Source organism: Salmo trutta, chromosome 1 (assembly GCF_901001165.1).
Source record: "Salmo trutta chromosome 1, fSalTru1.1, whole genome shotgun sequence".
NCBI classification, from domain to species: Eukaryota; Metazoa; Chordata; class Actinopteri; order Salmoniformes; family Salmonidae; genus Salmo; species Salmo trutta.
The window spans coordinates 49007776-49020332 of record NC_042957.1 but is presented as its reverse complement, the minus strand read 5'-3'; the positions used below and the strand labels follow the sequence as shown (position 1 = coordinate 49020332).

Sequence of the window (12557 nt, the reverse complement as noted above, 5' to 3'; positions counted from 1 at the left end):
ACTACTGTAGATTGAGGAAAGACATAAACAGGAGAGAGAGATAACTACTGTAGATTGAGGAAAGACATAAACATGAGAGAGAGGTAATTACTGTAGATTGAGGAAAGACATAAACATGAGAGAGAGGTAATTACTGTAGGTTGGGGAAAGACATAAACAGGAGAGAGAGGTAATTACTGTAGATTGAGGAAAGACATAAACAGGAGAGAGAGGTAATTACTGTAGGTTGAGGAAAGACATAAACAGGAGAGAGAGGTAATTACTGTAGGTTGGGGAAAGACATAAACAGGAGAGAGAGGTAATTACTGTAGGTTGAGGAAAGACATAAACAGGAGAGAGAGGTAATTACTGTAGTTTGAGGAAAGACATAAACAGGAGAGAGAGATAACTACTGTAGATTGAGGAAAGACATAAACAGGAGAGAGAGGTAATTACTGTAGGTTGAGGAAAGACATAAACAGGAGAGAGAGGTAATTACTGTAGGTTGAGGAAAGACATAAACAGGAGAGAGAGGTAATTACTGTAGATTGAGGAAAGACATAAACAGGAGAGAGAGATAACTACTGTAGATTGAGGAAAGACATAAACAGGAGAGGGAGATAACTACTGTAGATTGAGGAAAGACATAAACAGGAGAGAGAGGTAATTACTGTAGATTGAGGAAAGACATAAACAGGAGAGAGAGATAACTACTGTAGATTGAGGAAAGACATAAACATGAGAGAGAGGTAATTACTGTAGGTTGAGGAAAGACATAAACATGAGAGAGAGGTAATTACTGTAGATTGAGGAAAGACATAAACATGAGAGAGAGGTAATTACTGTAGGTTGGGGAAAGACATAAACAGGAGAGAGAGGTAATTACTGTAGGTTGAGGAAAGACATAAAAGGGAGAGAGAGGTAATTACTGTAGGTTGAGGAAAGAGATAAAAGGGAGAGAGAGGTAATTACTGTAGATTGACGAAAGACATAAACAGGAGAGAGAGGTAATTACTGTAGGTTGAGGAAAGACAAACAGGAGAGAGAGGTAATTACTGTAGGTTGAGGAAAGACATAAACAGGAGAGAGAGGTAATTACTGTAGGTTGAGGAAAGACATAAACAGGAGAGAGAGGTAATTACTGTAGGTTGAGGAAAGACATAAACAGGAGAGAGGTAATTACTGTAGATTGAGGAAAGACATAAACAGGAGAGAGAGGTAATTACTGTAGATTGAGGAAAGACATAAAAGGGAGAGAGAGGTAATTACTGTAGGTTGAGGAAAGACATAAACAGGAGAGAGAGGTAATTACTGTAGGTTGAGGAAAGACAAACAGGAGAGAGAGGTAATTACTGTAGGTTGAGGAAAGACATAAACAGGAGAGAGAGGTAATTACTGTAGGTTGAGGAAAGACATAAACAGGAGAGAGAGGTAATTACTGTAGGTTGAGGAAAGACATAAACAGGAGAGAGAGGTAATTACTGTAGATTGAGGAAAGACATAAACAGGAGAGAGAGATAACTACTGTAGATTGAGGAAAGACATAAACAGGAGAGAGAGATAACTACTGTAGATTGAGGAAAGACATAAACAGGAGAGAGAGGTAATTACTGTAGATTGAGGAAAGACATAAACAGGAGAGAGAGGTAATTACTGTAGATTGAGGAAAGACATAAACAGGAGAGAGAGGTAATTACTGTAGATTGAGGAAAGACATAAACATGAGAGAGAGGTAATTACTGTAGGTAGGGGAAAGACATAAACAGGAGAGAGAGGTAATTACTGTAGGTTGAGGAAAGACATAAAAGGGAGAGAGAGGTAATTACTGTAGGTTGAGGAAAGAGATAAAAGGGAGAGAGAGGTAATTACTGTAGGTTGAGGAAAGACAAACAGGAGAGAGAGGTAATTACTGTAGGTTGAGGAAAGACATAAACAGGAGAGAGAGGTAATTACTGTAGGTTGAGGAAAGACATAAACAGGAGAGAGAGGTAATTACTGTAGGTTGAGGAAAGACATAAACAGGAGAGAGAGATAACTACTGTAGATTGAGGAAAGACATAAACAGGAGAGAGAGGTAATTACTGTAGATTGAGGAAAGACATAAACATGAGAGAGAGGTAATTACTGTAGGTAGGGTAAAGACATAAACAGGAGAGAGAGGTAATTACTGTAGGTTGAGGAAAGACATAAAAGGGAGAGAGAGGTAATTACTGTAGGTTGAGGAAAGAGATAAAAGGGAGAGAGAGGTAATTACTGTAGATTGAGGAAAGACATAAACAGGAGAGAGAGGTAATTACTGTAGGTTGAGGAAAGACAAACAGGAGAGAGAGGTAATTACTGTAGGTTGAGGAAAGACATAAACAGGAGAGAGAGGTAATTACTGTAGGTTGAGGAAAGACATAAACAGGAGAGAGAGGTAATTACTGTAGGTTGAGGAAAGACATAAACAGGAGAGAGGTAATTACTGTAGATTGAGGAAAGACATAAACAGGAGAGAGAGGTAATTACTGTAGATTGAGGAAAGACATAAAAGGGAGAGAGAGGTAATTACTGTAGGTTGAGGAAAGACATAAACAGGAGAGAGAGATAATTACTGTAGGTTGAGGAAAGACATAAACAGGAGAGAGAGGTAATTACTGTAGATTGAGGAAAGACATAAAAGGGAGAGAGAGGTAATTACTGTAGGTTGAGGAAAGACATAAACAGGAGAGAGAGGTAATTACTGTAGGTTGATGAAAGACATAAACAGGAGAGAGAGGTAATTACTGTAGGTTGAGGAAAGACATAAAAGGGAGAGAGATAATTACTGTAGGTTGATGAAAGACATAAACAGGAGAGAGAGGTAATTACTGTAGGTTGAGCAAAGACATAAAAGGGAGAGAGATAATTACTGTAGGTTGAGGAAAGACATAAACAGGAGAGAGAGATAATTACTGTAGGTTGAGGAAAGACATAAACAGGAGAGAGAGGTAATTACTGTAGATTGAGGAAAGACATAAAAGGGAGAGAGAGGTAATTACTGTAGGTTGAGGAAAGACATAAACAGGAGAGAGAGGTAATTACTGTAGATTGAGGAAAGACATAAACAGGAGAGAGAGGTAATTACTGTAGATTGAGGAAAGACATAAACAGGAGAGAGAGGTAATTACTGTAGGTTGAGGAAAGACATAATCAGGAGAGAGAGGTAATTACTGTAGATTGAGGAAAGACATAAACAGGAGAGAGGTAATTACTGTAGATTGAGGAAAGACATAAACAGGAGAGAGAGGTAATTACTGTAGGTTGAGGAAAGACATAAACAGGAGAGAGGTAATTACTGTAGATTGAGGAAAGACATAAACAGGAGAGAGAGGTAATTACTGTAGGTTGAGGAAAGACATAAACAGGAGAGAGGTAATTACTGTAGATTGAGGAAAGACATAAACAGGAGAGAGGTAATTACTGTAGATTGAGGAAAGACATAAACAGGAGAGAGGTAATTACTGTAGATTGAGGAAAGACATAAACAGGAGAGAGAGGTAATTACTGTAGGTTGAGGAAAGACATAAACAGGAGAGAGGTAATTACTGTAGATTGAGGAAAGACATAAACAGGAGAGAGGTAATTACTGTAGATTGAGGAAAGACATAAACAGGAGAGAGAGGTAATTACTGTAGGTTGAGGAAAGACATAAACAGGAGAGAGAGGTAATTACTGTAGGTTGAGGAAAGACATAAAAGGGAGAGAGAGGTAATTACTGTAGGTTGAGGAAAGACATAAACAGGAGAGAGAGGTAATTACTGTAGATTGAGGAAAGACATAAACATGAGAGAGAGGTAATTACTGTAGGTTGAGGAAAGACATAATCAGGAGAGAGAGGTAATTACTGTAGGTTGAGGAAAGACATAAACAGGAGAGAGAGGTAATTACTGTAGATTGAGGAAAGACATAAACAGGAGAGAGAGGTAATTACTGTAGGTTGAGGAAAGACAAACAGGAGAGAGAGGTAATTACTGTAGATTGAGGAAAGACAAACAGGAGAGAGAGGTAATTACTGTAGATTGAGGAAAGACATAAACAGGAGAGAGAGGTAATTACTGTAGGTTGAGGAAAGACATAAACAGGAGAGAGAGGTAATTACTGTAGGTTGAGGAAAGACAAACAGGAGAGAGAGGTAATTACTGTAGATTGAGGAAAGACATAAACAGGAGAGAGAGGTAATTACTGTAGGTTGAGGAAAGACATAAAAGGGAGAGAGAGGTAATTACTGTAGATTGAGGAAAGACATAAACAGGAGAGAGAGGTAATTACTGTAGGTTGAGGAAAGACATAAACAGGAGAGAGAGGTAATTACTGTAGGTTGAGGAAAGACATAAAAGGGAGAGAGAGGTAATTACTGTAGGTTGAGGAAAGACATAAACAGGAGAGAGAGGTAATTACTGTAGGTTGAGGAAAGACATAAACAGGAGAGAGAGGTAATTACTGTAGGTTGAGGAAAGACATAAACAGGAGAGAGAGGTAATTACTGTAGATTGAGGAAAGACATAAAAGGGAGAGAGAGGTAATTACTGTAGGTTGAGGAAAGACATAAACATGAGAGAGAGGGAATTACTGTAGGTTGAGGAAAGACATAAACAGGAGAGAGAGGTAATTACTGTAGGTTGAGGAAAGACATAAACAAGAGAGAGAGGTAATTACTGTAGGTTGAGGAAAGACATAAACAGGAGAGAGAGGTAATTACTGTAGGTTGAGGAAAGACATAAACAGGAGAGAGAGGTAATTACTGTAGGTTGAGGAAAGATATAAACAGGAGAGAGAGGTAATTACTGTAGGTTGAGGAAAGACATAAACAGGAGAGAGAGGTAATTACTGTAGATTGAGGAAAGACATAAAAGGGAGAGAGAGGTAATTACTGTAGGTTGAGGAAAGACATAAACATGAGAGAGAGGTAATTACTGTAGGTTGAGGAAAGACATAATCAGGAGAGAGAGGTAATTACTGTAGATTGAGGAAAGACATAAAAGGGAGAGAGAGGTAATTACTGTAGATTGAGGAAAGACATAAACAGGAGAGAGAGGTAATTACTGTAGGTTGAGGAAAGACATAAACAGGAGAGAGAGGTAATTACTGTAGGTTGAGGAAAGACATAAACAGGAGAGAGAGGTAATTACTGTAGGTTGAGGAAAGACATAAAAGGGAGAGAGATAATTACTGTAGGTTGAGGAAAGACATAAACAGGAGAGAGAGGTAATTACTGTAGGTTGAGGAAAGACATAAACAGGAGAGAGAGGTAATTACTGTAGGTTGAGGAAATACATAAAAGGGAGAGAGAGGTAATTACTGTAGGTTGAGGAAAGACATAAACAGGAGAGAGAGGTAATTACTGTAGGTTGAGGAAAGACATAAACAGGAGAGAGAGGTAATTACTGTAGATTGAGGAAAGACATAAACATGAGAGAGAGGTAATTACTGTAGGTTGAGGAAAGACATAATCAGGAGAGAGAGGTAATTACTGTAGATTGAGGAAAGACATAAAAGGGAGAGAGAGGTAATTACTGTAGATTGAGGAAAGACATAAACAGGAGAGAGAGGTAATTACTGTAGGTTGAGGAAAGACATAAACAGGAGAGAGAGGTAATTACTGTAGGTTGAGGAAAGACATAAACAGGAGAGAGAGGTAATTACTGTAGATTGAGGAAAGACATAAACAGGAGAGAGAGGTAATTACTGTAGGTTGAGGAAAGACATAAACAGGAGAGAGAGGTAATTACTGTAGGTTGAGGAAAGACATAAACAGGAGAGAGAGGTAATTACTGTAGATTGAGGAAAGACATAAACATGAGAGAGAGGTAATTACTGTAGGTTGAGGAAAGACATAAAAGGGAGAGAGAGGTAATTACTGTAGGTTGAGGAAAGACATAAAAGGGAGAGAGAGGTAATTACTGTAGATTGAGGAAAGACATAAACAGGAGAGAGAGGTAATTACTGTAGATTGAGGAAAGACATAAACAGGAGAGAGAGGTAATTACTGTAGATTGAGGAAAGACATAAACAGGAGAGAGAGGTAATTACTGTAGGTTGAGGAAAGACATAAAAGGGAGAGAGAGGTAATTACTGTAGATTGAGGAAAGACATAAACAGGAGAGAGAGGTAATTACTGTAGGTTGAGGAAAGACATAAACAGGAGAGAGAGGTAATTACTGTAGATTGAGGAAAGACAAACAGGAGAGAGAGGTAATTACTGTAGATTGAAGAAAGACAAACAGGAGAGAGAGGTAATTACTGTAGATTGAAGAAAGACAAACAGGAGAGAGAGGTAATTACTGTAGATTGAAGAAAGACAAACAGGAGAGAGAGGTAATTACTGTAGATTGAAGAAAGACAAACAGGAGAGAGAGATAATTACTGTAGGTTGAGGAAAGACATAAACAGGAGAGAGAGGTAATTACTGTAGATTGAGGAAAGACATAAAAGGGAGAGAGGTAATTACTGTAGGTTGAGGAAAGACATAAACAGGAGAGAGGTAATTACTGTAGGTTGAGGAAAGACATAAACAGGAGAGAGAGGTAATTACTGTAGATTGAGGAAAGACATAAACAGGAGAGAGAGGTAATTACTGTAGATTGAGGAAAGACATAAACAGGAGAGAGAGGTAATTACTGTAGGTTGAGGAAAGACAAACAGGAGAGAGAGGTAATTACTGTAGATTGAAGAAAGACAAAAAAGAGAGAGAGGTAATTACTGTAGATTGAGGAAAGACAAACAGGAGAGAGGGGTAATTACTGTAGATTGAAGAAAGACAGACAGGAGAGAGAGGTAATTACTGTAGATTGAAGAAAGACAAACAGGAGAGAGAGGTAATTACTGTAGATTGAAGAAAGACAAACAGGAGAGAGAGGTAATTACTGTAGATTGAAGAAAGACAAACAGGAGAGAGAGATAATTACTGTAGGTTGAGGAAAGACATAAACAGGAGAGAGAGGTAATTACTGTAGATTGAGGAAAGACATAAAAGGGAGAGAGGTAATTACTGTAGGTTGAGGAAAGACATAAACAGGAGAGAGGTAATTACTGTAGATTGAGGAAAGACATAAACAGGAGAGAGAGGTAATTACTGTAGGTTGAGGAAAGACATAAACAGGAGAGAGGTAATTACTGTAGGTTGAGGAAAGACATAAACAGGAGAGAGAGGTAATTACTGTAGATTGAGGAAAGATATAAACAGGAGAGAGAGGTAATTACTGTAGGTTGAGGAAAGACAAACAGGAGAGAGGGGTAATTACTGTAGATTGAAGAAAGACAAACAGGAGAGAGAGGTAATTACTGTAGATTGAGGAAAGACAAACAGGAGAGAGAGGTAATTACTGTAGATTGAAGAAAGACAAACAGGAGAGAGAGGTAATTACTGTAGATTGAAGAAAGACAAACAGGAGAGAGAGGTAATTACTGTAGGTTGAGGAAAGACATAAACATGAGAGAAAGAGGAATTGAAAAAGTGGTAGATGCAGACTAAAAAGGTAGAATATTAAAGGATTAGACCACCCAGTCAAGCGGTGGAGGAGAGAAGATAGAACCTGTGGTGGATGAGGAAATTCCTCACATTCATTCTAATGAACCAGGAGTGGGTTTGGCTCCTGTTTTCTCTCTTCTCTTCAATAGACAGGAAATGGATATGTGCAGATGTGGAGACGTGCTGAATACCAGCTCTTTGTAATCCAGTGGGTTTAGTTGTGCTGGTTAAATGGAGCTCGGTGGTTCTCCTAGACGAGTGGAAGGAGAAGAAAGAAACAATAAGGCTGGACTGGTTCCCTCTTTTAAGCTCTTTCATTTTCAGCCTCAGTTATTACACTGTAAGGTGACAATCAGTACATGTAGGTAATCTCATATCCCATAAGCCTTACTGTACTCTTGGATAGATCCATTACTCTAGACTTGAATCACACGTGTTGATTGTGTGCTGGTATTTGATGTGGGCTTGTATAAAGATGCTGTGATTGCGTTGATGAGCCCAAGCTGCCACAGACTGTCCAATGTCAGTGTGATTTCCTATCCTCTGATTGTCAGTCTGGCACAGAGGGGGAGCACAGCGTTTTCATCCATTGGTATCCATGGTAACCTACCCTCCACCCCCGCACCTAATGTCGTTTCAGAGGGATCTGGTGTACACGTCCCGAGAGTCCTCCCCCACCCGCCGCCTCAACACCCTGCCCTCGTCCTCCGCCTCGCCCCCCTCCGGCTCCCCAGCCCGCTCCCGTCTGTCCTACAGCGGGGGTCGGCCTCCCTCCTTCGCCGGGCCGGGCAGTCACCCCCAGCTTCAACAACACTCCCAGCATCAGCAGCACCCTCAGCAGCACCAGCCCCAGCACTCCCACCACCCTGGAGCCGGCTCCCACCACGGGGGCCCCAACGCCGGCCTGTCCTCCTCCCCTAGCGCCATCCTGGAGCGCCGCGACGTCAAGCCCGACGAGGAGGTTTCTGGGAAGAACATGATGCTGGTAAAGGAGGGGCTGTACGCCGACCCCTACAGCCTAGTACACGAGGGCCGCCTCAGCATCGCCTCCACACAGTCGCTGGCCACCATCGGAGACCCCTTCGGCTTCCCCGTGTCCGGTGGGCTGTACCGCCGCGGCTCTGTGCGCTCCCTCAGCACCTACTCTGCTGCCGCCCTGCAGGGGGAGCTGGAGGACGCCCTGTACAAGCCTGGAGGTCCCCTCTACTCCGACTCCTACTCCTCAGCCACACTGGGCATGGGCTTCCGCATGCCCCCCTCCTCCCCGCAGAAGATCCCTGATATACAGCTGAGGGACAGGGGGGACTCGTACTCTAGCTCCCCCAGCCGAGCCTCCCCGGTCAGGCAGACCTTCCGAAAGGAATCAGCCTCCTCTTCCGTGTTTGTGGAGAGCCCCAAGTCCAGGCCCAGTTCCAGCTCTGACCCTCTGGCCCTGCAGGCCGGGCAGGGAGGAGACGGGAGCAGGTTTGCGCCCGGATACAGCTCCCCACTCCCTGGAGAGACTTCTGAGTCCAGGTGAGTGTGTGTGTGTGTGTGTGTGTGTGTGTGTGTGTGTGTGTGTGTGGTTTGAGATTTCATGCTTCCTGTATACAGTACGTGTGTGTTTCGCTAGGTTTTTTCTAGTGTGTACTAGTACATTTTGACGTTACTGTGGGATGTGTGGGTGCACGAGCTTCCATGTTGGTGTGTGTGTGAGTGTGTGTGAGTGAACCTAACTGACCAGTGTGTGTTAACCTGCTGGCTTTCTCCAGGGACCGTGCGGACCGTCTGGATCGTATGGAGGCCATGGAGAAACAGATAGCCAGTCTGACAGGCCTGGTTCAGAGTGTACTGACCAAAGCCCCCGACAGTGACAGCACGTAAGACCCCCTTAGGATCCCAAATACACAGAGCCATTCATAGACGTATATACTACTACAGCAGTAGACCATCACAGGACGAGCACAGAAATACATGACTGGTCTCAGGATACTATATCGTTGTTTAATAGACCAGAATATGTTCAAGTACATTATTGCAGTATAGTAGTTGTACTGTACATGATTATAGTACAGGTGTTGGCATTAGCACTGTAATTGGCTGGTAATAATGACCTTGCCCTGTGGACAGTATAAAGCACTCTGTAGTATAAGTACATAATGCGTAAGTATAGTACAGGTGTTGGCATTAGCACTGTAATTGCCTTGCCCTGTGGCCCTGGTTGATCCTCAGATGCGGCCTACTGCGTCTCTGCATGATGGCGGGCTGCCCTCCGGACCAGGGCTCGGAGTTCTCACGGCCCTTCCCTTTCTCTTCCAGCGAGAAGACCGAATCCAACAGCGACGGCTCCGCCACAGGAGGTGAGTACTACGCCTAAACTTCTAGCTCAAACTAGATTGAAGTGAATTGAGTTTTAGTTTGATCCTGTAGTCAGACTGCGTCCAGTCCTGCTAACCATTTCCAATAGTTCAAGTTGAGCTTAGTTTTCAGATCAATTTACCATTGGGCCAGGCATAGACCAGTTATTTCAACAGATAATATGGCTACTATGTCTTTAAACCACAACAGACATTGAATGACATCTTCCTCAACTCGCAGATACAAACCCATCCCTCTGTCCCTGCTTCCACTAATATCTCTCTCTTACTCACATTTCCTTCCCTTTCTTCTTCTGTTTTATTTCTCTTTTCTCACTCCCTCTCTCTCTCCATATCTCTTTCTTCCCCTGTTCCTAATGCCTCCGTTTAGCATGGTTGCGTCTACATAGACTTGCTGTTCAATGGCCAGACCATCAAAGGGCCAGCGAAAGGACACGTCTGCCTTTGATGCCTCTCCTTGACATGAAATAAGACCAGAAAATAAAGCTGTTAAATTATCCATTTTTCTCTCAGCAATAGTCTATAGAGGAAGTGTTCAGGGGTCCACATTTGCCTCTGGCAATGTAAACCTTGAAGATTACTCCCAATTTTCCTCCACTCTCTCTTCTCTCTCTTTATCTTTGGTAACTGGCTCACTGCTTCTGTATCACAGTTGGACGGCTGAAGCGGAAAGGTAGTTTGACTCTTCTCCTCTCCTCCTCTATCTCTCCTCTCATCTCTCTGCCCCTGGGTGGGTGTCTGGTGTTGTCACAGGTCCAGTATTGGTGGTGGTGTGTCTCTTTTCTTATGTACCCTTTGGTTGGTTACCTAGAGGTCAGGTCTGTCTATACTCCTCTTCCCACCCCCCCGTCTCTGGTCTTGTCTTGTTGGTCCCTAACTCATTCTGGGTCTGTCTGGGTCTGTCTGAGATTCAGAAGGATATTCTCCTTGCACCATCAACAGGCTCTCTCTGTTCGTTTTCAGTCTACCTCTGTCCAGGAACTGAGCTGGGATCCTTTACCTGTGCTCCCAAGACTGCGTGTGGAACTGTGTGTGTGCGTGTGCGTGCATGCATCTTCTGTTGTGTGTCAGATGTTTTCATACATACAGCATTGTAATTAACCCAGTTTCCTCTGACTTCCTCATAACCTGTGTTTTGTCCTGTGATTGTCAGCTCTGACGCCGTCGGCCCCGCTGGCTCTGATGCCCCCCCCTCCTTCCGGAGACAGCCAGGTCACCACCGTCACCCGGCTGCAGATGCAGCTTCACCTCCACGACCTGCAGCAGAACGCCACCGACCTGCGCAAACAACTCTCCCAGCTCCGCAAGATGCAGGTGAAAACGACTGGGCCTACTCTCAATGCGTCTATTAGTACGGCTGTTTACACCAACACGCACGCGTGCAAGCACACGGGCACGTGCAACACACTCACATACATACACACACACACAATAATGAACAAGATGTCTTCTTCTACGACACATTCAGGTGATAGTATGCTTTGAGGATGTTTGCGATGTGAGACCATGGAAGATTCAAGTTGTCGTATGTGTTGGCACTAAGAGTTTGAAGCCGCGGTCCTTAAGAACCTAACCTAGTGGATAACCCTGTGAAGATGGACGCAGCATCAGATAATGGAAAGAAATGAAACTGTTCAACGTCTTCGCTGTGACTCCCTGCGGTACCATGGTTACAGGCTGAGGAGAGAAGAGAATCGTCCTGTCTGTGTCTTAACTCTCTGGGGGGTGGGGGGGGGGGGGGGTGGAAGTGGTTGCTCTAACACATCAGATCAGTGGGGAAAAGAAATGAGGAAGTGTAGAGGATATGGTGTACGTGATTTAGGGACAGCGCAGGGCCGTTTAATCGTCTGCCCTGTCTGTCTCTTCCTTTAGAGAGAGTTTATGAAACATAACAGTGGACACAGTCAGTGGTCCAGTCCACTTCATGCATCGTTAAGCTCTCCCTAGGGCCCAGCTCAATGGCTCATGACTCCTGGGTTTTGTAGTTTTATAGCCTGTGATTTCCTCAACATACAACTGGTGCTCACAGAGAGGCACAGCAGCAGTACCTGCACCAACTCTCTTCTGATGAGGAGCTGGGCTGAAGTGGTGGGATTTATTGTTGGAGAAAGAATACACTGAGTGGACAAAACATTATGAACACCTGCTCTTTCCACAACATAGACTGACCAGGTGAATCCAGGTGAAAACTATGATCCCTTATTGATGTCACCTGTTAAATCCACTTCAATCAGTGTAGATGAAGGGGAGGAGACAAGTTAAATAAGGATTTTTAAGCCTTGAGACGATTGAGACATGGATTGTGTGTGTGCCATTCAGAGGGTGAATTTAAGTGCCTATGAACGGGGTATGGTAGTACTGTAGGTGCCAGGGTCACCGGTTTGTGTCAAGAACTGCAACGCTGATGGGTTTTTCACGCTCAACAGTTTCCCGTGTGTATCAACAAAGGTCCACCACCCAAAGGACATCCAGACAACTTGATACAACTGTGGGAAGCATTGGAGTCAACATGGGCCAGCATCCCTGTGGAACGCTTTCGACACCTTGTAGAGTCCATGCCCCGATGAACTGAGGCTGTTCTGAGGGCAAAAGACACGGATGGAGAGGAGTAAAGTGGTAAATGGAAGCCAAACGCAGCACAGTGGGACTAGAGAGTAGTAATAATCTCAGTCATTTACCTGTGTGGGAGCCCAAGCCTGACTCCTAACCTCTGACCCGCCCCGTTGCCCGTG

At 43.4% G+C, this 12557-nt stretch overlaps 1 protein-coding gene across 2 annotated transcripts in view; it reads left to right on the top strand.

Moving 5' to 3' along the window:
- srcin1a (SRC kinase signaling inhibitor 1a) overlaps positions 1-12557 on the top strand; it is a 166478-nt gene that overhangs the window by 132565 nt on the left and 21356 nt on the right. For both annotated transcript variants that reach the window (XM_029759995.1, XM_029760004.1), the window contains exons 7-10: positions 8109-8983; positions 9220-9327; positions 9680-9807; positions 10979-11139. In XM_029759995.1, the coding sequence (XP_029615855.1) occupies positions 8109-8983; positions 9220-9327; positions 9680-9807; positions 10979-11139 (1272 nt within the window). The remainder of the gene's footprint in view (positions 1-8108; positions 8984-9219; positions 9328-9679; positions 9808-10978; positions 11140-12557) is intronic.